The 25,612-nt window shown below is 48.8% G+C and overlaps 1 protein-coding gene across 3 annotated transcripts in view; it reads right to left on the bottom strand.

Moving 5' to 3' along the window:
• TBC1D9B (TBC1 domain family member 9B) overlaps positions 1 to 25,612 on the bottom strand; it is a 251,807-nt gene that overhangs the window by 112,625 nt on the left and 113,570 nt on the right. For all 3 annotated transcript variants that reach the window (XM_066591015.1, XM_066591014.1, XM_066591016.1), the window contains 2 exons: positions 21,182 to 21,396; positions 15,998 to 16,115 (listed from right to left, as the gene is read on the bottom strand). In XM_066591015.1, coding sequence (XP_066447112.1) covers positions 15,998 to 16,115; positions 21,182 to 21,396 — 333 coding nt within the window. The remainder of the gene's footprint in view (positions 1 to 15,997; positions 16,116 to 21,181; positions 21,397 to 25,612) is intronic.

Below are 25,612 nucleotides of genomic sequence, written 5' to 3' on the forward strand. Positions count from 1 at the left end.
CTCTCTCTCTCTCAAGCTCCCCATCAATCTCTCTCAAGCTTCCCATCTCTCTCTCTCTCAAGCTCCCCATCTCTCTCTCTCTCAAGCTCCCCATCTCTCTCTCTCAAGCTCCCCATCTCTCTCTCTCTCAAGCTCCCCATCTCTCTCTCTCTCAAGCTCCCCATCTCTCTCTCTCTCAAGCTCCCCTTCTCTCTCTCTCAAGCTCCCCTTCTCTCTCTCAAGCTCCCCATCTCTCTCTCTCTCAAGCTCCCCATCTCTCTCTCTCTCTCAAGCTCCCCATCTCTCTCTCAAGCTGCCCATCTCTCTCTCTCAAGCTCCCCATCTCTCTCTCTCAAGCTCCCCATCTCTCTCTCTCAAGCTCCCCATCTCTCGCTCTCTCAAGCTCCCCATCTCTCGCTCTCTCAAGCTCCCCATCTCTCTCTCAAGCTCCCCATCTCTCTCTCTCTTTCTTAAGCTCCCCATCTCTCGCTCTCTCTTTCAAGCTCCCCATCTCTCTCTCTCTCTTTCCTAAGCTCCCCATCTCTCTCTCTCTCTCTTTCTTAAGCTCCCCATCTCTCTCTCTCTCTTTCTTAAGCTCCCCATCTCTCTCTCTCTTTCTTAAGCTCCCCATCCCTCTCTCTCCTTCTTAAGCTCCCCATCTCTCTCTCTTTTTCTTAAGCTCCCCATCTCTCTCTCTCTTTCTTAAGCTCCCCATCTCTCGCTCTCTCAAGCTCCCCATCTCTCTCTCTCTCTCTCAAGCTCCCCATCTCTCTCTCAAGCTCCCCATCTCTCTCTCTCTTTCTTAAGCTCCCCATCTCTCGCTCTCTCTTTCAAGCTCCCCATCTCTCGCTCTCTCTTTCAAGCTCCCCATCTCTCTCTCTCTCTTTCCTAAGCTCCCCATCTCTCTCTCTTTCTTAAGCTCCCCATCTCTCTCTCTCTCTCTCTCTTTCTTAAGCTCCCCATCTCTCTCTCTCTTTCTTAAGCTCCCCATCTCTCTCTCCCTCTTTCTTAAGCTCCCCATCTCTCTCTCTCTTTCTTAAGCTCCCCATCTCTCTCTCTCTTTCTTAAGCTCCCCATCTCTCTCTCTCTTTCTTAAGCTCCCCATCTCTCTCTCTCTCTCAAGCTCCCCATCTCTCTCTCTCTCAAGCTGCCCATCTCTCTCTCTCAAGCTCCCCATCTCTCTCTCTCTCTCAAGATCCCCATCTCTCTCTCTCTCTCTCTCAAACTCCCCATCTCTCTCTCTCTCTTTCTTAAGCTCCCCATCTCTCTCTCTTTCCTAAGCTCCCCATCTCTCTCTCTTTCTTAAGCTCCCAATCTCTCTCTCTCTCTTTCTTAAGCTCCCCATCTCTTTCTCTCTCTCTTTCTTAAGCTCCCCATCCCCCTCTCTCTTTCTTAAGCTCCCCATCTCTCTCTCTCTCTTTCTTAAGCTCCCCATCTCTCTCTCTCTTTCTTAAGCTCCCCATCTCTCTCTCTTTCTTAAGCTCCCCATCTCTCTCTCTCTCTCTCTCAAACTGCCCATCTCTCTCTCTCTCTCTCTCTCAAGCTCCCCATCTCTCTCTCTCTCAAGCTTCCCATCTCTCTCTCTCTCAAGCTCCCCATCTCTCTCTCTCTCTCTCAAGCTCCCCATCTCTCTCTCTCTCTCAAGCTCCCCATCTCTCTCTCTCTCAAGCTCCCCATCTCTCTCTCTCTCAAGCTCCCCATCTCTCTCTCTCTCAAGCTCCCCATCTCTCTCTCTCTCAAGCTCCCCATCTCTCTCTCTCTCAAGCTCCCCATCTCTCTCTCTCTCAAGCTCCCCATCTCTCTCTCTCTCAAGCTCCCCATCTCTCTCTCTCTCAAGCTCCCCTTCTCTCTCTCTCAAGCTCCCCTTCTCTCTCTCTCAAGCTCCCCTTCTCTCTCTCTCAAGCTCCCCTTCTCTCTCTCTCTCAAGCTCCCCATCTCTCTCTCTCTCTCAAGCTCCCCATCTCTCTCTCTCTCTCTCAAGCTCCCCATCTCTCTCTCTCTCAAGCTGCCCATCTCTCTCTCTCTCAAGCTGCCCATCTCTCTCTCTCAAGCTCCCCATCTCTCTCTCTCAAGCTCCCCATCTCTCTCTCTCAAGCTCCCCATCTCTCTCTCAAGCTCCCCATCTCTCTCTCTCTCTTTCTTAAGCTCCCCATCTCTCGCTCTCTCTTTCAAGCTCCCCATCTCTCTCTCTCTTTCCTAAGCTCCCCATCTCTCTCTCTCTTTCTTAAGCTCCCCATCTCTCTCTCTCTCTCTCTTTCTTAAGCTCCTCATCTCTCTCTCTCTTTCTTAAGCTCCCCATCCCTCTCTCTCTTTCTTAAGCTCCCCATCCCTCTCTCTCTTTCTTAAGCTCCCCATCTCTCTCTCTCTCTCTTTTTCTTAAGCTCCCCATCTCTCTCTCTCTCTCTTTCTTAAGCTCCCCATCTCTCTCTCTCACCCAAGCTCCCCATCTCTCTCTCTCTCAAGCTCCCCATCTCTCTCTCAAGCTCCCCATCTCTCTCTCAAGCTCCCCATCTCTCTCTCAAGCTCCCCATCTCTCTTTCAAGCTCCCCATCTCTCTCTCAAGCTCCCCATCTCTCTCTCAAGCTCCCCATCTCTCTCTCTTTCTTAAGCTCTCCATCTCTCGCTCTCTCTTTCAAGCTCCCCATCTCTCTCTCTTTCCTAAGCTCCCCATCTCTCTCTCTTTCTTAAGCTCCCCATCTCTCTCTCTCTCTCTCTCTTTCTTAAGCTCCCCATCACTCTCTCTCTCTCAAGCTCCCCATCACTCTCTCTCCCTCAAGCTCCCCATCACTCTCTCTCTCTCAAGCTCCCCATCACTCTCTCTCTCTCAAGCTCCCCATCACTCTCTCTCTCTCAAGCTCCCCATCACTCTCTCTCTCTCTCTCTCAAGCTCCCCATCTCTCTCACTCTCAAGCTCCCCATCTCTCTCTCTCTCAAGCTCCCCATCTCTCTCTCTCTCTCAAGCTCCCCATCTCTCTCTCTCAAGCTCCCCATCTCTCTCTCTCAAGCTCCCCATCTCTCTCTCTCTCTCAAGCTCCCCATCTCTCTCTCTCTCTCTCTCAAGCTCCCCATCTCTCTCTCTCTCTCTCTCAAGCTCCCCATCTCTCTCTCTCTCTCTCTCTCTCTCTCTCTCAAGCTCCCCATCTCTCTCTCTCTCAAGCTCCCCATCTCTCTCTCTCTCAAGCTCCCCATCTCTCTCTCTCTCTCAAGCTCCCCATCTCTCTCTCAAGCTCCCCATCTCTCTCTCTCTCAAGCTCCCCATCTCTCTCTCTCTCTCAAGCTCCCCATCTCTCTCTCTCTCTCAAGCTCCCCATCTCTCTCTCTCTCTCAAGCTCCCCATCTCTCTCTCTCTCTCTCTCTCAAGCTCCCCATCTCTCTCTCTCTCTCAAGCTCCCCATCTCTCTCTCTCAAGCTCCCCATCTCTCTCTCTCTCTCTCAAGCTCCCCATCTCTCTCTCTCTCAAGCTCCCCATCTCTCTCTCTCTCAAGCTCCCCATCTCTCTCTCTCTCAAGCTCCCCATCTCTCTCTCTCAAGCTCCCCATCTCTCTCTCTCTCTCAAGCTCCCCATCTCTCTCTCTCTCTCAAGCTCCCCATCTCTCTCTCTCAAGCTCCCCATCTCTCTCTCTCTCTCTCAAGCTCCCCATCTCTCTCTCTCTCTCTCAAGCTCCCCATCTCTCTCTCTCTCTCTCAAGCTCCCCATCTCTCTCTCTCTCTCTCAAGCTCCCCATCTCTCTCTCTCTCAAGCTCCCCATCTCTCTCTCTCTCAAGCTCCCCATCTCTCTCTCTCTCAAGCTCCCCATCTCTCTCTCTCAAGCTCCCCATCTCTCTCTCTCAAGCTCCCCATCTCTCTCTCTCAAGCTCCCCATCTCTCTCTCTCAAGCTCCCCATCTCTCTCTCTCAAGCTCCCCATCTCTCTCTCTCTCTCAAGCTCCCCATCTCTCTCTCTCTCTCAAGCTCCCCATCTCTCTCTCTCTCTCAAGCTCCCCATCTCTCTCTCTCTCTCAAGCTCCCCATCTCTCTCTCTCAAGCTCCCCATCTCTCTCTCTCAAGCTCCCCATCTCTCTCTCTCTCTCAAGCTCCCCATCTCTCTCTCTCTCTCTCTCAAGCTTCCCATCTCTCTCTCTCTCAAGCTCCCCATCTCTCTCTCTCTCAAGCTCCCCATCTCTCTCTCTCTCAAGCTCCCCAACTCTCTCTCTCTCTCAAGCTCCCCATCTCTCTCTCTCTCAAGCTCCCCATCTCTCTCAAGCTCCCCATCTCTCTCTCTCAAGCTCCCCATCTCTCTCTCTCTCTCTCAAGCTCCCCATCTCTCTCTCTCTCTCTCTCTCTCTCAAGCTCCCCATCTCTCTCTCTCTCTCAAGCTCCCCATCTCTCTCTCTCTCTCAAGCTCCCCATCTCTCTCTCTCTCTCAAGCTCCCCATCTCTCTCTCTCTCTCAAGCTCCCCATCTCTCTCTCTCTCTCTCTCTCAAGCTCCCCATCTCTCTCTCTCTCTCAAGCTCCGCATCTCTCTCTCTCTCAAGCTCCCCATCTCTCTCTCTCAAGCTCCCCATCTCTCTCTCTCTCAAGCTCCCCATCTCTCTCTCTCTCTCAAGCTCCCCATCTCTCTCTCTCTCTCTCAAGCTTCCCATCTCTCTCTCTCTCTCAAGCTCCCCATCTCTCTCTCTCTCTCAAGCTCCCCATCTCTCTCTATCTCAAGCTCCCCATCTCTCTCTCTCTCTCAAGCTCCCCATCTCTCTCTCTAGCTCCCCATCTCTCTCTCTCTCTCAAGCTCCCATATCTCTCTCTCTCAAGCTCCCCATATCTCTCTCTCTCTCTCTCAAGCTCCCCTTCTCTCTCTCTCAGGCTCCCCTTCTCTCTCTCTCAGGCTCCCCTTCTCTCTCTCTCAGGCTCCCCTTCTCTCTCTCTCAGGCTCCCCATCTCTCTCTCTCAGGCTCCCCATCTCTCTCTGTCAAGCTCCCCATCTCTCTCTGTCAAGCTCCCCATCTCTCTCTCTCAAACTCCCCATCTCTCTCTCTCTCTCAAACTCCCCATCTCTCTCTCTCTCAAGCTCCCCATCTCTCTCTCTCTCTCTCAAGCTCCCCATCTCTCTCTCTCAAGCTCCCCATCTCTCTCTCTCTCTCTCTCAAGCTCCCCATCTCTCTCTCTCTCTCTCAAGCTCCCCATCTCTCTCTCTCAAGCTCCCCATCTCTCTCTCTCTCAAGCTCCCCATCTCTCTCTCTCAAGCTCCCCATCTCTCTCTCTCAAGCTCCCCATCTCTCTCTCTCAAGCTCCCCATCTCTCTCTCTCAAGCTCCCCATCTCTCTCTCTCAAGCTCCCCATCTCTCTCTCTCAAGCTCCCCATCTCTCTCTCTCTCTCTCAAGCTCCCCATCTCTCTCTCTCTCAAGATCCTCATCTCTCTCTCTCTCTCAAGCTCCTCATCTCTCTCTCTCTCTCTCTCTCTCAAGCTCCCCATCTCTCTCTCGCTCAAGCTCCCCATCTCTCTCTCGCTCAAGCTCCCCATCTCTCTCTCGCTCAAGCTCCCCATCTCTCTCTCGCTCAAGCTCCCCATCTCTCTCTCTCCAGCTCCCCATCTCTCTCTCTCTCTCAAGCTCCCCATCTCTCTCTCTCTCAAGCTCCCCATCTCTCTCTCTCTCAAGCTCCCCATCTCTCTCTCTCTCTCAAGCTCCCCATCTCTCTCTCTCCCAAGCTCCCCATCTCTCTCTCTCTCTCTCTCAAGCTCCCCATCTCTCTCTCTCTCTCAAGCTCCCATATCTCTCTCTCTCAAGCTCCCCATATCTCTCTCTCTCTCTCTCAAGCTCCCCTTCTCTCTCTCTCAGGCTCCCCTTCTCTCTCTCTCAGGCTCCCCTTCTCTCTCTCTCAGGCTCCCCATCTCTCTCTCTCAGGCTCCCCATCTCTCTCTGTCAAGCTCCCCATCTCTCTCTGTCAAGCTCCCCATCTCTCTCTCTCAAACTCCCCATCTCTCTCTCTCAAACTCCCCATCTCTCTCTCAAACTCCCCATCTCTCTCTCTCTCTCAAACTCCCCATCTCTCTCTCTCAAGCTCCCCATCTCTCTCTCTCAAGCTCCCCATCTCTCTCTCTCAAGCTCCCCATCTCTCTCTCTCAAGTTCCCCATCTCTCTCTCTCTCTCAAGCTCCCCATCTCTCTCTCTCTGTCAAGCTCCCCATCTCTCTCTCTCTCTCTCTCTCTCAAGCTCCCCATCTCTCTCTCTCTCTCTCAAGCTCCCCATCTCTCTCTCTCAAGCTCCCCATCTCTCTCTCTCAAGCTCCCCATCTCTCTCTCTCTCAAGCTCCCCATCTCTGTCTCTCTCAAGCTCCCCATCTCTCTCTCTCTCAAGCTCCCCATCTCTCTCTCTCTCTCAAGCTCCCCATCTCTCTCTATCTCAAGCTCCCCATCTCTCTCTCTCTCAAGCTCCCCATCTCTCTCTCTCTCAAGCTCCCCATCTCTCTCTCTCTCTCTCTCTCAAGCTCCCCATCTCTCTCTCTCTCTCAAGCTCCCATATCTCTCTCTCTCTCAAGCTCCCCATATCTCTCTCTCTCTCTCAAGCTCCCCTTCTCTCTCTCTCAGGCTCCCCTTCTCTCTCTCTCTCAGGCTCCCCTTCTCTCTCTCTCAGGCTCCCCATCTCTCTCTCTCAGGCTCCCCATCTCTCTCTGTCAAGCTCCCCATCTCTCTCTGTCAAGCTCCCCATCTCTCTCTCTCAAACTCCCCATCTCTCTCTCTCTCAAACTCCCCATCTCTCTCTCTCTCAAGCTCCCCATCTCTCTCTCTCTCTCTCAAGCTCCCCATCTCTCTCTCTCAAGCTCCCCATCTCTCTCTCTCAAGCTCCCCATCTCTCTTTCTCTCTCAAACTCCCCATCTCTCTCTCTCTCAAGCTCCCCATCTCTCTCTCTCTCTCTCTCAAGCTCCCCATCTCTCTCTCTCAAGCTCCCCATCTCTCTCTCTCTCTCTCAAGCTCCCCATCTCTCTCTCTCAAGCTCCCCATCTCTCTCTCTCAAGCTCCCCATCTCTCTCTCTCAAGCTCCCCATCTCTCTCTCTCAAGCTCCCCATCTCTCTCTCTCAAGCTCCCCATCTCTCTCTCTCAAGCTCCCCATCTCTCTCTCTCAAGCTCCCCATCTCTCTCTCTCTCAAGCTCCCCATCTCTCTCTCTCTCAAGCTCCTCATCTCTCTCTCTCTCTCAAGCTCCTCATCTCTCTCTCTCTCTCTCTCAAGCTCCCCATCTCTCTCTCGCTCAAGCTCCCCATCTCTCTCTCGCTCAAGCTCCCCATCTCTCTCTCGCTCAAGCTCCCCATCTCTCTCTCGCTCAAGCTCCCCATCTCTCTCTCTCAAGCTCCCCATCTCTCTCTCTCTCTCAAGCTCCCCATCTCTCTCTCTCTCAAGCTCCCCATCTCTCTCTCTCTCTCAAGCTCCCCATCTCTCTCTCTCTCAAGCTCCCCATCTCTCTCTCTCTCTCAAGCTCCCCATCTCTCTCTCTCTCTCAAGCTCCCCATCTCTCTCTCTCTCTCAAGCTCCCATATCTCTCTCTCTCAAGCTCCCCATATCTCTCTCTCTCAAGCTCCCCATATCTCTCTCTCTCTCTCTCAAGCTCCCCTTCTCTCTCTCTCAGGCTCCCCTTCTCTCTCTCTCAGGCTCCCCTTCTCTCTCTCTCAGGCTCCCCTTCTCTCTCTCTCAGGCTCCCCATCTCTCTCTCTCAGGCTCCCCATCTCTCTCTGTCAAGCTCCCCATCTCTCTCTGTCAAGCTCCCCATCTCTCTCTCTCAAACTCCCCATCTCTCTCTCTCTCTCAAACTCCCCATCTCTCTCTCTCTCTCAAACTCCCCATCTCTCTCTCTCTCAAGCTCCCCATCTCTCTCTCTCTCTCTCTCAAGCTCCCCATCTCTCTCTCTCAAGCTCCCCATCTCTCTCTCTCAAGTTCCCCATCTCTCTCTCTCTCTCAAGCTCCCCATCTCTCTCTCTCTCTCAAGCTCCCCATCTCTCTCTCTCTCTCTCTCTCAAGCTCCCCATCTCTCTCTCTCTCTCTCTCAAGCTCCCCATCTCTCTCTCTCAAGCTCCCCATCTCTCTCTCTCAAGCTCCCCATCTCTCTCTCTCTCAAGCTCCCCATCTCTCTCTCTCTCAAGCTCCCCATCTCTCTCTCTCTCAAGCTCCCCATCTCTCTCTCTCTCAAGCTCCCCATCTCTCTCTCTCTCAAGCTCCCCATCTCTCTCAAGCTCCCCATCTCTCTCTCTCTCAAGCTCCCCATCTCTCTCTCTCAAGCTCCCCATCTCTCTCTCTCAAGCTCCCCATCTCTCTCTCTCAAGCTCCCCATCTCTCTCTCTCAAACTCCCCATCTCTCTCTCTCTCTCTCAAGCTCCCCATCTCTCTCTCTCTCTCTCAAGCTCCCCATCTCTCTCTCTCAAGCTCCCCATCTCTCTCTCTCTCTCAAGCTCCCCATCTCTCTCTCTCTCTCAAGCTCCCCATCTCTCTCTCTCTCTCTCAAGCTCCCCATCTCTCTCTCTCTCTCTCTCAAGCTCCCCATCTCTCTCTCTCTCTCTCTCAAGCTCCCCATCTCTCTCTCTCTCTCTCTCTCTCAAGCTCCCCATCTCTCTCTCTCTCTCTCTCAAGCTCCCCATCTCTCTCTCTCTCAAGCTCCCCATCTCTCTCTCTCAAGCTCCCCATCTCTCTCTCTCTCTCAAGCTCCCCATCTCTCTCTCTCAAGCTCCCCATCTCTCTCTCTCTCAAGCTCCCCATCTCTCTCTCTCTCAAGCTCCCCATCTCTCTCTCTCTCAAGCTCCCCATCTCTCTCTCTCTCTCAAGCTCCCCATCTCTCGCTCTCTCTCAAGCTCCCATATCTCTCTCTCTCAAGCTCCCCATATCTCTCTCTCTCAAGCTCCCCATATCTCTCTCTCTCTCTATCAAGCTCCCCTTCTCTCTCTCTCAGGCTCCCCTTCTCTCTCTCTCAGGCTCCCCTTCTCTCTCTCTCAGGCTCCCCATCTCTCTCTCTCAGGCTCCCCATCTCTCTCTGTCAAGCTCCCCATCTCTCTCTGTCAAGCTCCCCATCTCTCTCTCTCAAACTCCCCATATCTCTCTCTCAAACTCCCCATCTCTCTCTCTCTCTCAAACTCCCCATCTCTCTCTCTCTCTCAAGCTCCCCATCTCTCTCTCTCTCTCTCTCAAGCTCCCCATCTCTCTCTCTCAAGCTCCCCATCTCTCTCTCTCAAGCTCCCCATCTCTCTCTCTCAAGCTCCCCATCTCTCTCTCTCTCAAACTCCCCATCTCTCTCTCTCTCTCAAGCTCCCCATCTCTCTCTCTCTCTCTCTCTCAAGCTCCCCATCTCTCTCTCTCAAGCTCCCCATCTCTCTCTCTCAAGCTCCCCATCTCTCTCTCTCAAGCTCCCCATCTCTCTCTCTCAAGCTCCCCATCTCTCTCTCTCTCTCAAGCTCCCCATCTCTCTCTCTCTCTCAAGCTCCCCATCTCTCTCTCTCTCTCAAGCTCCCCATCTCTCTCTCTCAAGCTCCCCATCTCTCTCTCAAGCTCCCCATCTCTCTCTCTCAAGCTCCCCATCTCTCTCTCTCTCTCAAGCTCCCCATCTCTCTCTCTCTCTCTCTCTCTCTCAAGCTCCCCATCTCTCTCTCTCTCTCTCAAGCTCCCCATCTCTCTCTCTCAAGCTCCCCATCTCTCTCTCTCTCAAGCTCCCCATCTCTCTCTCTCTCAAGCTCCCCATCTCTCTCTCTCTCAAGCTCCCCAACTCTCTCTCTCTCTCAAGCTCCCCATCTCTCTCTCTCTCAAGCTCCCCATCTCTCTCAAGCTCCCCATCTCTCTCAAGCTCCCCATCTCTCTCTCTCAAGCTCCCCATCTCTCTCTCTCTCTCAAGCTCCCCATCTCTCTCTCTCTCTCTCTCTCTCTCTCAAGCTCCCCATCTCTCTCTCAAGCTCCCCATCTCTCTCTCTCTCTCTCAAGCTCCCCATCTCTCTCTCTCTCTCTCAAGCTCCCCATCTCTCTCTCTCTCTCTCTCAAGCTCCCCATCTCTCTCTCTCTCAAGCTCCCCATCTCTCTCTCTCTCAAGCTCCCCATCTCTCTCTCTCAAGCTCCCCATCTCTCTCTCTCTCAAGCTCCCCATCTCTCTCTCTCAAGCTCCCCATCTCTCTCTCTCTCTCAAGCTCCCCATCTCTCTCTATCTCAAGCTCCCCATCTCTCTCTATCTCAAGCTCCCCATCTCTCTCTCTCTCAAGCTCCCCATCTCTCTCTCTCTCTCTCTCTCAAGCTCCCCATCTCTCTCTCTCTCTCAAGCTCCCATATCTCTCTCTCTCAAGCTCCCCATCTCTCTCTCTCTCTCTCTCTCAAGCTCCCCTTCTCTCTCTCTCAGGCTCCCCTTCTCTCTCTCTCAGGCTCCCCTTCTCTCTCTCTCAGGCTCCCCATCTCTCTCTCTCAGGCTCCCCATCTCTCTCTGTCAAGCTCCCCATCTCTCTCTGTCAAGCTCCCCATCTCTCTCTCTCAAACTCCCCATCTCTCTCTCTCTCTCAAACTCCCCATCTCTCTCTCTCTCAAGCTCCCCATCTCTCCCTCTCTCTCTCAAGCTCCCCATCTCTCTCTCTCAAGCTCCCCATCTCTCTCTCTCTCAAGCTCCCCATCTCTCTCTCAAGCTCCCCATCTCTCTCTCTCAAGCTCCCCATCTCTCTCTCTCTCTCTCTCAAGCTCCCCATCTCTCTCTCTCTCAAGCTCCTCATCTCTCTCTCTCTCTCAAGCTCCTCATCTCTCTCTCTCTCTCTCAAACTCCCCATCTCTCTCTCTCTCTCAAACTCCCCATCTCTCTCTCTCTCTCAAACTCCCCATCTCTCTCTCTCTCAAGCTCCCCATCTCTCTCTCTCTCTCTCTCAAGCTCCCCATCTCTCTCTCTCAAGCTCCCCATCTCTCTCTCTCAAGTTCCCCATCTCTCTCTCTCTCTCAAGCTCCCCATCTCTCTCTCTCTCTCAAGCTCCCCATCTCTCTCTCTCTCTCTCTCTCAAGCTCCCCATCTCTCTCTCTCTCTCTCTCAAGCTCCCCATCTCTCTCTCTCAAGCTCCCCATCTCTCTCTCTCAAGCTCCCCATCTCTCTCTCTCTCAAGCTCCCCATCTCTCTCTCTCTCAAGCTCCCCATCTCTCTCTCTCTCAAGCTCCCCATCTCTCTCTCTCTCAAGCTCCCCATCTCTCTCTCTCTCAAGCTCCCCATCTCTCTCAAGCTCCCCATCTCTCTCTCTCTCAAGCTCCCCATCTCTCTCTCTCAAGCTCCCCATCTCTCTCTCTCAAGCTCCCCATCTCTCTCTCTCAAGCTCCCCATCTCTCTCTCTCAAACTCCCCATCTCTCTCTCTCTCTCTCTCAAGCTCCCCATCTCTCTCTCTCTCTCTCAAGCTCCCCATCTCTCTCTCTCAAGCTCCCCATCTCTCTCTCTCTCTCAAGCTCCCCATCTCTCTCTCTCTCTCTCAAGCTCCCCATCTCTCTCTCTCTCTCAAGCTCCCCATCTCTCTCTCTCTCTCTCTCAAGCTCCCCATCTCTCTCTCTCTCTCTCTCAAGCTCCCCATCTCTCTCTCTCTCTCTCTCAAGCTCCCCATCTCTCTCTCTCTCTCTCAAGCTCCCCATCTCTCTCTCTCTCAAGCTCCCCATCTCTCTCTCTCAAGCTCCCCATCTCTCTCTCTCTCTCTCAAGCTCCCCATCTCTCTCTCTCAAGCTCCCCATCTCTCTCTCTCTCAAGCTCCCCATCTCTCTCTCTCTCAAGCTCCCCATCTCTCTCTCTCTCAAGCTCCCCATCTCTCTCTCTCTCTCAAGCTCCCCATCTCTCGCTCTCTCTCAAGCTCCCATATCTCTCTCTCTCAAGCTCCCCATATCTCTCTCTCTCAAGCTCCCCATATCTCTCTCTCTCTCTATCAAGCTCCCCTTCTCTCTCTCTCAGGCTCCCCTTCTCTCTCTCTCAGGCTCCCCTTCTCTCTCTCTCAGGCTCCCCATCTCTCTCTCTCAGGCTCCCCATCTCTCTCTGTCAAGCTCCCCATCTCTCTCTGTCAAGCTCCCCATCTCTCTCTCTCAAACTCCCCATATCTCTCTCTCAAACTCCCCATCTCTCTCTCTCTCTCAAACTCCCCATCTCTCTCTCTCTCTCAAGCTCCCCATCTCTCTCTCTCTCTCTCTCAAGCTCCCCATCTCTCTCTCTCAAGCTCCCCATCTCTCTCTCTCTCAAGCTCCCCATCTCTCTCTCTCAAGCTCCCCATCTCTCTCTCTCTCAAACTCCCCATCTCTCTCTCTCTCTCAAGCTCCCCATCTCTCTCTCTCTCTCTCTCTCAAGCTCCCCATCTCTCTCTCTCAAGCTCCCCATCTCTCTCTCTCAAGCTCCCCATCTCTCTCTCTCAAGCTCCCCATCTCTCTCTCTCTCTCAAGCTCCCCATCTCTCTCTCTCTCTCAAGCTCCCCATCTCTCTCTCTCTCTCAAGCTCCCCATCTCTCTCTCTCTCTCTCAAGCTCCCCATCTCTCTCTCAAGCTCCCCATCTCTCTCTCTCAAGCTCCCCATCTCTCTCTCTCTCTCAAGCTCCCCATCTCTCTCTCTCTCTCTCTCTCTCTCAAGCTCCCCATCTCTCTCTCTCTCTCTCAAGCTCCCCATCTCTCTCTCTCAAGCTCCCCATCTCTCTCTCTCTCAAGCTCCCCATCTCTCTCTCTCTCAAGCTCCCCATCTCTCTCTCTCTCAAGCTCCCCAACTCTCTCTCTCTCTCAAGCTCCCCATCTCTCTCTCTCTCAAGCTCCCCATCTCTCTCAAGCTCCCCATCTCTCTCAAGCTCCCCATCTCTCTCTCTCAAGCTCCCCATCTCTCTCTCTCTCTCAAGCTCCCCATCTCTCTCTCTCTCTCTCTCTCTCTCTCAAGCTCCCCATCTCTCTCAAGCTCCCCATCTCTCTCTCTCAAGCTCCCCATCTCTCTCTCTCAAGCTCCCCATCTCTCTCAAGCTCCCCATCTCTCTCTCTCAAGCTCCCCATCTCTCTCAAGCTCCCCATCTCTCTCAAGCTCCCCATCTCTCTCTCTCAAGCTCCCCATCTCTCTCTCTCTCAAGCTCCCCCCCTCTCTCTCTCAAGCTCCCCCCCCCCTCTCTCTCTCTCAAGCTCCCCCCTCTCTCTCTCTCTCAAGCTCCCCCCCTCTCTCTTTCTCAAGCTCCCCCCTCTCTCTTTCTCAAGCTCCCCCCCTCTCTTTCCCAAGCTCCCCCCCTCTCTTTCTCAAGCTCCCCCCCCTCTCTTTCACAAGCTCCCCCCCTCTCTCTTTCACAAGCTCCCCCCCTCTCTCTTTCCCAAGCTCCCCCCTCTCTCTTTCCCAAGCTCCCCCCTCTCTCTTTCCCAAGCTCCCCCCCCTCTCTCTTTCCCAAGCTCCCCCCCTCTCTTTCCCAAGCTCCCCCCCTCTCTCTTTTCCAAGCTCCCCCCCTCTCTCTTTTCCAAGCTCCCCCCCTCTCTCTTTCTCAAGCTCCCCCCCTCTCTCTTTCTCAAGCTCCCCATCCTCTCTCTTTCTCAAGCTCCCCCTCTCTCTCTTTCTCAAGCTCCCCCTCTCTCTCTTTCTCAAGCTCCCCCTCTCTCTCTTTCTCAAGCTCCCCCTCTCTCTTTCTCAAGCTCCCCCTCTCTCTCTTTCTCAAGCTTCCCCTGTCTCTTTCTCAAGCTCCCCCTCTCTCTCGAGCTCCCCCTCGGTACGGCTCCTCGTCCGTCCTCAAGCTCCCCCTCGGCACGGCTCTTCGTCTCTCCTCAAGCTCCCCCTCGGCACGGCTCCTCGTCTCTCCTCAAGCTCCCCCTCGTCTCTCCTTAAGCTCCCCCTCGGCACGGCTGCTCGTCTCTCCTCAAGCTCCCCCTCGGCACGGCTGCTCGTCTCTCCTCAAGCTCCCCCTCGGCACGGCTCTTCGTCTCTCCTCAAGCTCCCCCTCGGCACGGCTCTTCGTCTCTCCTCAAGCTCCCCCTCGGCACGGCTCCTCGTCTCTCCTCAAGCTCCCCCTCGTCTCTCCTTAAGCTCCCCCTCGGCACGGCTGCTCGTCTCTCCTCAAGCTCCCCCTCGGCACGGCTCTTCGTCTCTCCTCAAGCTCCCCCTCGGCACGGCTCCTCGTCTCTCCTCAAGCTCCCCCTCGTCTCTCCTTAAGCTCCCCCTCGGCACGGCTGCTCGTCTCTCCTCAAGCTCCCCCTCGGCACGGCTCCTCGTCTCTCCTCAAGCTCCCCCTCGGCACGGCTCCTCGTCTCTCCTCAAGCTCCCCCTCGGCACGGCTCCTCGTCTCTCCTCAAGCTCCCCCTCGGCACGGCTTCTCGTCTCTCCTCAAGCTCCCCCTCGGCACGGCTCCTCGTCTCTCCTCAAGCTCCCCCTCGGCACGGCTTCTCGTCTCTCCTCAAGCTCCCCCTCGGCACGGCTCCTCGTCTCTCCTCAATCTCCCCCTCGGCACGGCTCCTCGTCTCTCCTCAAGCTCCCCCTCGGCACGGCTGCTCGTCTCTCCTCAAGCTCCCCCTCGGCACGGCTGCTCGTCTCTCCTCAAGCTCCCCCTCGGCACGGCTGCTCGTCTCTCCTCAAGCTCCCCCTCGGCACGGCTGCTCGTCTCTCCTCAAGCTCCCCCTCGGCACGGCTGCTCGTCTCTCCTCAAGCTCCCCCTAGGCACGGCTCCTCGTCTCTCCTCAAGCTCCCCCTCGGCACCGCTCCTCGTCTCTCCTCAAGCTTTCCCTCAACGTGGCTCCTTGTCTCTCCGCAAGCTCCCCCTGAACGTGGCTCCTCTCTATCCTCTGCACCCCAACAGCAAGGGCTCCTTTCTCTGCCGCTCTCCCTCAGCACAGCTCCTTTTCTGCCCTCGTAGCTTCTCCTCAGTATGGCTCCTTCTCCGCACGGCTCTTTTCACTCCTCACCGCTCCCCCTCAGCACAGTTCGTCCTTCCTGCGCTCCCTCTCAGCATGGCTCCTTCTTTCTCCTCTGCCTGCCGCAGCACAAATCCCTCTTTCTCGCTCCAAGTCCTAGAAGTGTACCCTTACACTCCTTCACCTTTCCCCAGCACAGTTCTCTCTCTTGCAAAAGCTTTTCAGTACATTATGTACATATGTCACTTAAAAAAGACTTTCCACACAAAATACTCTTTATGACATATACTCAGGATAGATCATCAATAGTTGAACAGCTAGGGTCCTCCACTCAGGACACTGGACAATCAGCTGATAGGGCTTCCACTGTTAGTGCCAGGATACACAGGGTATGGAATAGAAGCCGGTGCTCCAGTCCGTGTAGTGGCCGGAACTTGCAATTGCAGGTGCATCTTCCATTGAATTCAATGAGACCTGCTCCTATAGTTACAAGCTCTATCCATTACACGGGTTGGAGCAACAGCAGCTTCCGATCCGTACCCTGTGTATCCTGGCACTGACAGCGGGTGCCCGATTGGCGGAATTGGCAAGGGTCTTGAGCAGGATCAACTATTGATGACCTATCCTAATGATTGAAAAGGAACTCCAGCAGCACTCCTGTAGATATGCATGCAGCAGGGATTAAATAATTGTAGAGTCACCTGTAAACAAACCTGAACCACAGTCCAAATAGGCATTCAAAATAAAGTAGAGGTGGCAGCATCCATGGTGTGATTAAAAGAATACTACTGTTATTGAATTCCATCAAGAACATTTGATGTTTCAGGCCGAAACGTCGCTGGTTCTTGATGGAATTCAATAAAAGAAGTATCTTTTAAATCACACCATGGATGCTGCCACCTCTACATTATTTTGAATGTCTATCCTTAGGATTGGTCACCAATATTATTTTGCATAGAAAACCCCTTTAAAATAGTAGAATAAAATAATACATCTAATCATGCAAAAAACATGCCCTCATTTAGCCATTTTGCAAAAAAAATAAATAAATAGGATTTTTTGAAAAGTAGGGGGGAAAAAAGGAATAAATTCTTCAACAAAACGAGTTTAAAAGAAAAAAAAATGTCCATGTCCTCAAGGGGTTAATGCTCTAATAAATGAATGCAAGTTCCCTAAAGAAACTTCCATGGTTTAATATTTCAGAGAGGCAGCTGTTCTTGTTCTCTTACCGACAACCCGAGTGTTGTAATAATCTGGAAGCATCCGCTCACACAGAGACACCAGCAGCCAAAACGCCTCTTCCTCATTACAGTACAGAAGCAGAACAGAGGTCACTATATTCATCGCCTGCAGAAGGAGAAGAACTCTGATTAACTGCTGGCATCCGGAAGACATTAGGACTTCGCTGTACATCACACTACATGTCTAAAAATAAACGTCTTTGCATTGACACTGATGGGAAGGTTTCAGAAAAATGTGAAAGATTTTAGATTGAATAAGGTCTTAAAACTTCTTTTGAACAAACAGTACAGACACAGAAAGCACTTCCAGATGACCGCCCAAAAAATGGTCTTTATGGATGTGGCCCTCTCAAAGAATGTAGTATACAGAATGCTGATTAAAGTGTTTAATGCAGTCAGCAAACTGGTACAATATAGAAATTATTATTATTAGCTGTTTAGTCATTTATAACCCTCGGTGACCCTAAAGGCGAGCTCCCTCCATGTTTTTTTCGGTTTTGCTTCCATCAGTGGTGTGATTTCCATGCCAGTATTAGCTCTGACAGCATCAGCCATTGTGTTCTTTGCCGGTTGGGTCTTCTTTTGCCACTGATTTGTCCAAACATTAGAGATTTTTCTAGTGACTTTGCTAACATTACATGGCCAAAATCTGTGAGTCTGAGTCCGGTCACCTTGCCCTCCAGTGATATCGGGTTTTATACGATACAGGACATCTTCTTTGTTTGCCACTCCTGCCATCCAGGGTATATGCAGCAGCTTTCGTCAGCATCACAGCTCAAATGCATCAATCCTCCTATCAGCTTTTTTCGCAGTCCAGCTTTCACATCCATACATGGTTATGGGGAAAAGAGTGGTTTGCACTATCCTGTGTTAAGTGGTTATGCCGATATCCCTACTTTTCCAGTTTTTGTCCACGTTTAGCATTGTGTTTGGCCCCAATGCTATCCAGCGTTTTATCTCTGGAATAGATTCAGCCTGGTCAATTTTTGAGCCAAGGAAGATGAAGTCTCGCATGCATTCTATGGCCTCATTGTCGATTTTGATTTCAATTTGGCCATTTTTTTGCAGTTGTCATAATTTTAGTCTATTTTAAATTCCGGTAGAGGCCCATTTTTCACTTTCAGTTTAATCTTCCATATCAGATGCTTCAGATCTGCTTCTGTATCTGCAAGCAGAGTTGTGTCATCCACCAAACGGAGACTGTTGGTTTCTTCCACCTATTAAGTTCATTCCAATTTTTGCCTTTGATTGTGTTGTTGCCATGAAAGGTTTTCGGACCATTTTGACCTGCGAGAATAGGAGTCGCATATAGCCTTTTATGGCTTCTGCTTCAAGATGTTTGCAACGCTCAATCCAGTCCATTTCCTTGCAGCTCACTGAAAATTGGCATTTAGTTGGCAAACTACGTCTTTGTTGCTAGACACCTTTGCTGCTCTTCTTTTTTCAGCTATTCTGAGAGTTTACTCAGACAACCAATAGCGTCGTTTTTCCTGCTTCTTATAGGTGAGATGCTTACTGTCTGTTTCCATAAATGTGGACTGTATATCATGCCATAGTTCCTCTGGATGCATTTTTAATGTGTCAAGCAGTTCTAATCTGTTTGCTGACTCAATATGCTGTAGGATTGGGGAATTTTAAGGTGTTAAATTTTCTCACTGGAACACCATTCTTAATGCTACAGAATTTGATCTTGATCTTAGCTGCAAACAGTTCATAATCAGTGCCGCATTCGGTGCCAGGAAAGGTTTTTATTGCAGCGACTGAACTTCGCCAACTATGATTACCCAGGATGTAATCAATTTGATTTCAAGGCCATTGGGGAATGTTGTCCACGTGTACAGTCGGCGTTCGGGGGATGTTGTCCATGTGTCCAAACAAGTCATGCCAGACTAATCAAATTTCCTTCTATGATAGTATCACCGACTGGGTTGATCAGGGCAATGCGGTGGATATAGTTTATCTTGACCTTAGTAAAGCATTTGACAGGCAACTATTAAGTGGATTCAAAACTGGCTGAGTGATCGTACTCAAAGAGTGGTCATAAATGGCTGCACGTCTAAGTGGAAGAATGTATCAAGTAGGGTACCACAAGGCTATGTCCTAGGCCCAGTGTTGTTCAACGTTTTTATAAATGATCTGGAGGAGGGAATTGATGGGAAACTGACCAAATTTGCTGATGACACAAAGCTAGGAGGGATAGCTAACACTAGGGAAGAGAGAGAGTATTCAAAAAGATCTAGAAAAGCTTGCACAATGAGCAGAGACTAACAGAATAGTTTTAACAAGGAGAAATGCAAAGTCCTACATCTGGGCAAGAAAAATGAAACAAGCACAAACAGAATGGGAGGAATTGAGCTAAGCAGCAGCACATGCTGCTTAATAATTTGTTCAAAGATCTTTCCCGATATAGAAGTAAGGCTCACAGGCCTGTAGTTTGCTGGATCCACCTTCTTACCTTTTTTGAAGAAGGGGGCAACATTTGCCCTTTTCCAATCTTCTTGGGACTTCTCCTGTTCTCCAGTCATTTTCAAAGATTATGGCGAGTGGTTCAGCAATTACCTGCGCTGCTTCCTTTAGCATCCTAGGAAGTCATTCATCTGGACCTTGAGACTTGAATTCATTTTAGTTAGCTAAGTGTTCCCTCACCATCTCTCTGCTTACAGATAGCTTGCATTCTTTTTTTATTTCCCCAATAGCACAGGGAAGATCAGTTGATGTTCCATCTACGTTCAGCAGCTTCATTTCTTTCCCGAAGCCCAAATGTTCCTGTGATGGTTGCTTCTGGCTGGCTGACGATTTTGGAATTGAAGTCGCCCATAATATAAATGATGTCCCTCTTTGGCACTTCGTTTAGAGCTCCCCCTCCCCGCCATAACCCCTCAACATGGCTCCCCCTCTCAGCAATACCCCCCAACATGGTTCCCCCCTCTCCGCCATACCCACTCAACATGGCTCCCCCCTCTCCGCCACCCCCCCCAACATGGCTCCCCCCTCTCCGCCATACCCCCCCAACATGGCTCCCCCCTCTCTGCCATACCCCCCCAACATGGCTCCCCCCTCTCCGCCATACCCCCCCAACATGGCTCCCCCTCTCCGCCATACCCCCCTCCCAACATGGCTCCCCCTCTCTGCCACCCCCCCCAACATGGCTCCCTTTCTCATTCACCGTCCCCAGGATAACCTTCTTATCTGAATAATTACTCCATGAACTTGTCCGTCACCATCATGATTCCCCTCATCCTTCTCAGTCCTTAGCACAGCTCCATTATCCTCAGTCTCCATCATAGCCTCTTCTCACATTCCCTCCAGCATGGCTGACTTGTTTTTCTCCAGACCATGACCCTTGTCTCCACAAGCAGTGGCGGCTGTGATAAAGCTCATCATGCAAATCAAGTTGTCAGCTGCACACAGCTTGACAACTTCCGTCCTCCATCTCCCTTCTGCCCCCGCTTTGTTCCTATGTGCAGAGCTGTGATGGAGAAAGACGACACTCACACTGTGGCAGCTCCTCCTGTCTTCTGCTCAGCCTTGTTGTCCCACTTTGCATTCATTTCACGGTACCCATTACTGTACACACACACACACATATATATATATATACATACACATACATATATATACACATATATATATACATACACATATATATATACACATATATATATATATATATACACACATATATACACACATATATATATACACATATATATATATACACATATATATATATACACATATATATATATACACATATATATATATACACATATATATATATACACATATATATATATACACATATATATATATACACATATATATATATACACATATATATATACACATATATATATATATATATATATATATATATATATAAAGATGAAAGCCCTCACTGACTGACTGACTCGCCAAAAGTTCTCCAGCTTCCCGATGTCGTAGAAACATGAATTTTGGCAGAAGCATGGATTATCTCCAAAATAGGAAAAGTAATTGGGTCCCAACTCGATTATTCAATTCTAGCGCAAAAGAATTAACGGCGAAATTTAACTTACATAATTTAAATCTCTCACTTCCCAATGTCATAGAAACTTAAAATTTGGCACGGGCATTGATTATGTCATGATTAGGAAAAGTTAATAGGTCCCAACTTGATTATTCAATTCTATGCGCAAAGGAATTAGCGTCCAAATTTTACGTAAGGGATGTATTTTTCTCACTTTCCGGTGTCATAGAAATGTGAAATTTGGCACGAGCATTGATTATGTCATAAATAGGAAAAGCTAATGGGTCCCAACTCGATTATTCAATTCTATGCGCAAAAGAATTAGTGTCCAAATTTTACGTACGCAATGTAATTTTCTCACTTTCCAGTGTCATAGAAAGGTGAAATTTGGCACGAGCATGGATTATGTCATAAATAGGAAAAGCTTATGAGTCCCAACTCGATTATTCAATTTTATGCGCAAAAGAATTAGTGTGGAAATTTTACGTACATAATCTAAATCTCTCACTTCCCAAAGTCATAGAAACATGAAATTTGCCATAAGCATTGATTATGTCATAAATAGGAAAAGTTAATGGGTCCCAACTCGATTATTCAATTCTAGCGCAAAAGAACTAGCGTCCAAATTTTACGTCTGGAATCTAATTCTCTCACTTCTTGGTGTCATAGAAACATGAAATTTGGAACGGGCATTGATTATCTCATAAGTAGGAAAAGTTAATGGGTTCCAACTCGATTGTTCAATTCTAAGCGCAAAAGAATTAGCGTCCACATTTTACGTACGAAATCTAATTCTCTCACTTCCTGATGTCATTTTATATAAAGGAAATGTCGCATGGTTACCTCCACATGGTGTTTCCTGGGTAACACAGAGAACTATGCAAAATGGTGAACATATGTTTTTCCGGTATCTCTAAAGTAACCAGGACTTCATAAGATTTTCCGTGTGAACACCAGATAAACACCAGTACCAAATTAACTCGGGCGAAGCCGGGTATATCAGCTAGTAGACTATAATATAATAACAAATCGGTCACAAAAAACCTAGTCTAAGGTGAGGTGCATCTTCTCTGAGAGTTAGACTGGGGAGGTTTCATTGTCCACTAGGCTTCAAAATATGGTCAAAAGCTACTGTCCCACTAAAGTTGGCACCAGAGTCCTACCTGGCAGTACCCAATATTAGGGTTACGGAAAGCGTATGCTGTCAGCACGCGGCGTAACGCAGCTATTCCAAGTTCATTCTGGAATGCAGGATGCTCGGGCATAGAGCGATGGAGGTCACGCTCTATCTCATCTGTTGCAAGGTTACATTTTCCTGTGGATTTCTCTACCAGGTCAGCATAATAACCAGGATGTGTTGCCATCTCATTTAAGGCCCCTATAGGGTAAAAAAAAAAAAACTGATAAAAGTGACTGCAAATATGCCTTATAGACTTCTCCGAATGTTATGTCAAATTAGTGCTGTTAGCCAAAATTAGGTAAATATGTGCCACTCATTGTTAACGTACATACGAGAAGGTCTGGTTGGATACTCCATCATGGAGAATCAATAATAATCCCTAAACATATAGAAGTCCCGTGCTGTCTCCTATTTATCCCATGAAACACATAGGATCAAAATATGTATAAGCAGAGCTAGGACAGTTAAAGTCATGCTTGTCAAAGACCAGTATATGATTGAAATGTCATCTGTGCTTTTTAAATGGAGGAAATAAAGTTTATACTTTTTATACGTATGGATCCACTACAGAGTTCCTGAGTGCTGCCCCTGAGAAGGAAATATATATATCCTTGTAGGTAGAAAAGAAAACACTGGAATATATACATTTATATAGGTATAGTTATGTGCCATTCTTTTTATATGTATACTAACTTTATTCTTATATGTACTAACTCTATGAAAAACTTAATACTTCGCCTTATATCAGATATGCCAAGATGCTTTGCAAGGCAAACAGAGAAAGAATGTCCAAAGAAACTGGATGAAGGTTAAAGTGAAGGAGAGAAGAGATATGGAGAATGCATGCTTGGCCGCTTTCTTAGAATTGAGTGGGTGATTCTTTGCACTGGAGTTAATTAAATACGTGATTTTCTGTACATAAGCCAGAGGCGCCATATCAAGATAACGACTGTTCAACTATGCATCTGAACTTTCACTGTCTCAGGCCGGAAATCCGGCCTTCCCATATATGGTTATGCGGTGGATTTGAGCCAATGAGACTATTACTCATTTCTAGTGATGAGACCAAAGGGTATAAGATCTCATGTAATCTGTAATAAAGCGCGCAGCGCTGTCATGTCCCCGTGTGAGGAACTATACCAGACCTCCGTGTGGTGTTTTCTTCTTTACCGCCGGCAGCGGGGCAAGTGGGGTGGGCCTGATTGGTGCTGTACTTAGAATTTCTCTGACAATTTGGCGCCTGAACGTGGGGCGGTAAAACCGGAGCCGTACAACGCAGTCCACCCGGATCCACGCCACGGGGAAGCCGTCCTGCTGCAAACCGAGCCTGATCAACTCACAGAACTCCAGGTAAGACCAGCATATATTTATGTTGTGTTTTACACTGCGAGTCTTGCAGCAGGAGGGACTATCTGTGTTTTGTGACCGGACGGGTTGGGTTAAGAGTTCTACACGGTAACTCGTGTGGGCTTCGGGTTTGCCGTCACGGACCACTGACCGTGATATGCGCACCAATCGCTCACCTAGAAACTAGTCTGTAGTCTATTTGTTGTTGAAGTCCGTAGCGTTCTAGCAAAAGTGAAGGTTGTTTGTTGTATCTGCAGAATTTTTTTTTTCTCTTTCTTTTCATTTAGTCTCATAAGAGAAGGGACTCTCGGTTGTTTTTCCAGTATATAAGGGGCTAACAATTTGAAAATTAAGAGGGATGCATTTTGTGAGACAGGTTTCATAAGAGAAGGGACCCTCGGTTGTTTTGCCATATATATATATATATATCCCAGGCTAACGATTTGATTTAAGAGGGATGCATTTTGTGAGACAGGTTTCATAAGAGAAGGGACCCTCGGTTGTTTTGCCATATATATATATCCCAGGCTAACGATTTGATTTAAGAGGGATGCATTTTGTGAGACAGGTTTCATAGGAGAAGGGACTCTCGGTTGTTTTGCCTTATATATGGGGCTAACGATTTGATTTAAGAGAGATGCATTCTGTGAGGCTGGTTCCATAGGAGAAGGGACCCTCGGTTGTTTTGCCGGTATATAAGGGGCTGACAATTTGGAATTAAGAGGGATGCATTCTATGGAGCGTGTTATTATTATCATTGTTGTTCTAATATGCGCAAGACCTTATTAAAGAAGATGGAGCCCTCAAGGGCTGCCGCCATGCGGATCAATTGATGGAGGAGAGACAGTAGGAGAGACAAGGGTCACAATCTGTAAAATGTAAGAAAACTTATGAAAATGTGTAACAAGGACCCGCACGGTAGATTACAGTATGGTGACTAGGAGGTCTTTAGGACCAAGAAGCGTGCCTTGAAAGACCAAGGTTAGCTAGAAAGTGCTGGAGTGGGGAGGAGAGAGAGACAGTCAGAGAAAGTTAAGTATGTACACATTATTTGTTTAAAGGTGTATAATACTAGATAGATATAGGTGGATATATATGTGTGTATATATGTATATACTGTATGTGCAAATGGTTAACTGAGCTTGCTTTTAGATGAGAAAGATTGTTTACATGAAGCTGCAGGGCTTGTGTTTAGTTTTCAAGGTCAAGCGATAACAAAGCAGAGAAAATGAAATACTGACTCTGGAAAATATCTTTGCTTGCTTAAATGGAATGAAAGCTTATAATGAATTTAATTAATTATACTGTCTTACAAGGCAGGAAATATAGCAATTTCTAAGATATATTCTTACTTATACAGGGGTTGAAAATGAATGTTGCAAGGTCCCAGGATATGTGTTATTTATGAGTTCAAGTGCAGGGAATAGTTAAACTAAAACAACTCTGTTCAGTTGGTTTTACAAAGGTGGGGGCATTCAGACTTGACTCTCAGTTCAGGGTCAAATATAGAGAAAGAAAGACAAGGGGGGCTGAAAGATACCCACAGATTCTAAAATACTTCAGCGTTTAATATAGCATATAATAGCTTCAGTAGATAAGAAAAATAGAATGTCTCAGTCACTCAAACTTTTTTCACATAATTTGTCAAAAATAGCGCTCATTCACAATTTCATCTCAATAGAATCATGTACTTTATAACATTATAGCACTCACCTCAATGTTTTTCAACTGATGTATGTTTGTCAAACTTTTTTTGTCTGTGCATCTGTATGTACTGGTACACCTTCAATGGGCGGTGACGGGGCAGACTTGAGCGCATGGATGGATGAGAGTTAGTGACCCGTGTTCGGGCTGTGGTGAGTGTGGAATGTGTGATGCAGATATTGACTAGGGATGGAGGTTCCCCCATGCATGGGACTTTGCTTGCTTGTGGTGTGGATGCTTAGACTGTACAGATGAAATGAAGTTCTGAAAAAAGACGCACGCAGCCAGTATCGAGGGGGTGGAGCTAGATGATGTAATAGTACGTAATGTGGGTCATCCCTCTTGTCCACAAGGGAGGGGGTGAGAATCTTGAGCAGCTAGTAAAAGTTTTTTTGTTTTTTTTCTCTCTCAAATTTGATAAGACATTGCAGGCAGGAACAGATTAATAATGAATTTGCTTAAAGGATCTCACATTTCAAATATTAATAGATGTTTGTAGATTATTCTGCCCCAATGTAACTCATGTCTCTGTTATTGGTGCTAATATTTTACAGGCCTTATCTGCATCCATCATATCTTTTTACAATGTGATACTACCTTGAACTCGGGTACTCTTGTTCCAATTGAGTACCCTGGTTCAAAGGGGGGGAGGAGAAGGAATAGGTGATCTAGGTATTGCAAATCAGCCATTTTTAAATTTTTTGCAAGCCATTTTTAAATTTTTTGCAACAAGATTCTGATCTTTTTGAAATAAAATATCAGCAGGATTGTCTAGCATTGATGCAACAAGAAAATTTAAGTTTTAAAAAAGTTACTGAAAGCCCTTGTTAACAATGCATATTTTGAGTTGTTTTTTATAGATGGTCCCAGGGTGATTGACAACTCCACACTGGATATGCAGTGGTCATACAACAAGATGCCCTAAAAGCAGAAGCTCTGCCTCCGCATGTCGCAGTACAAGAAGCGGAACTAAAAAGGCCCTCGCTGAGGCGTGTAGAGTGGCCACAGGTAAGACGGCAAACATTTACACTGACTCCCGGTATGCATTTGGCATAGCTCATGATTACAGCCTAACATGGAAGGCCAGACAGTTTTTTACCTCAGCAGGACAGCCAATTAAGAATGATGCAGCAGGCAGAGTCTCACGGAGGCCCTACTTCTACCTGACAAGGTGGAAAGCTCACACCAATTCCTACACCGGAGAAGCAAGAGGCAACGCCATCAAAGACCACACAGCAAAGGCAGTGGCCCTCAAGCCGTGGAAGAAAAGAAGAATTTAATAACTTTGGACTTTGATAAAAACTTGGACTTTGATAAAAACTTGGACTTTGATAAAAACTTGGACTTTGATAAAAACTTGGAC

Source organism: Eleutherodactylus coqui, chromosome 2 (genome assembly GCF_035609145.1).
Source record: "Eleutherodactylus coqui strain aEleCoq1 chromosome 2, aEleCoq1.hap1, whole genome shotgun sequence".
Lineage (NCBI taxonomy): Eukaryota > Metazoa > Chordata > Amphibia > Anura > Eleutherodactylidae > Eleutherodactylus > Eleutherodactylus coqui.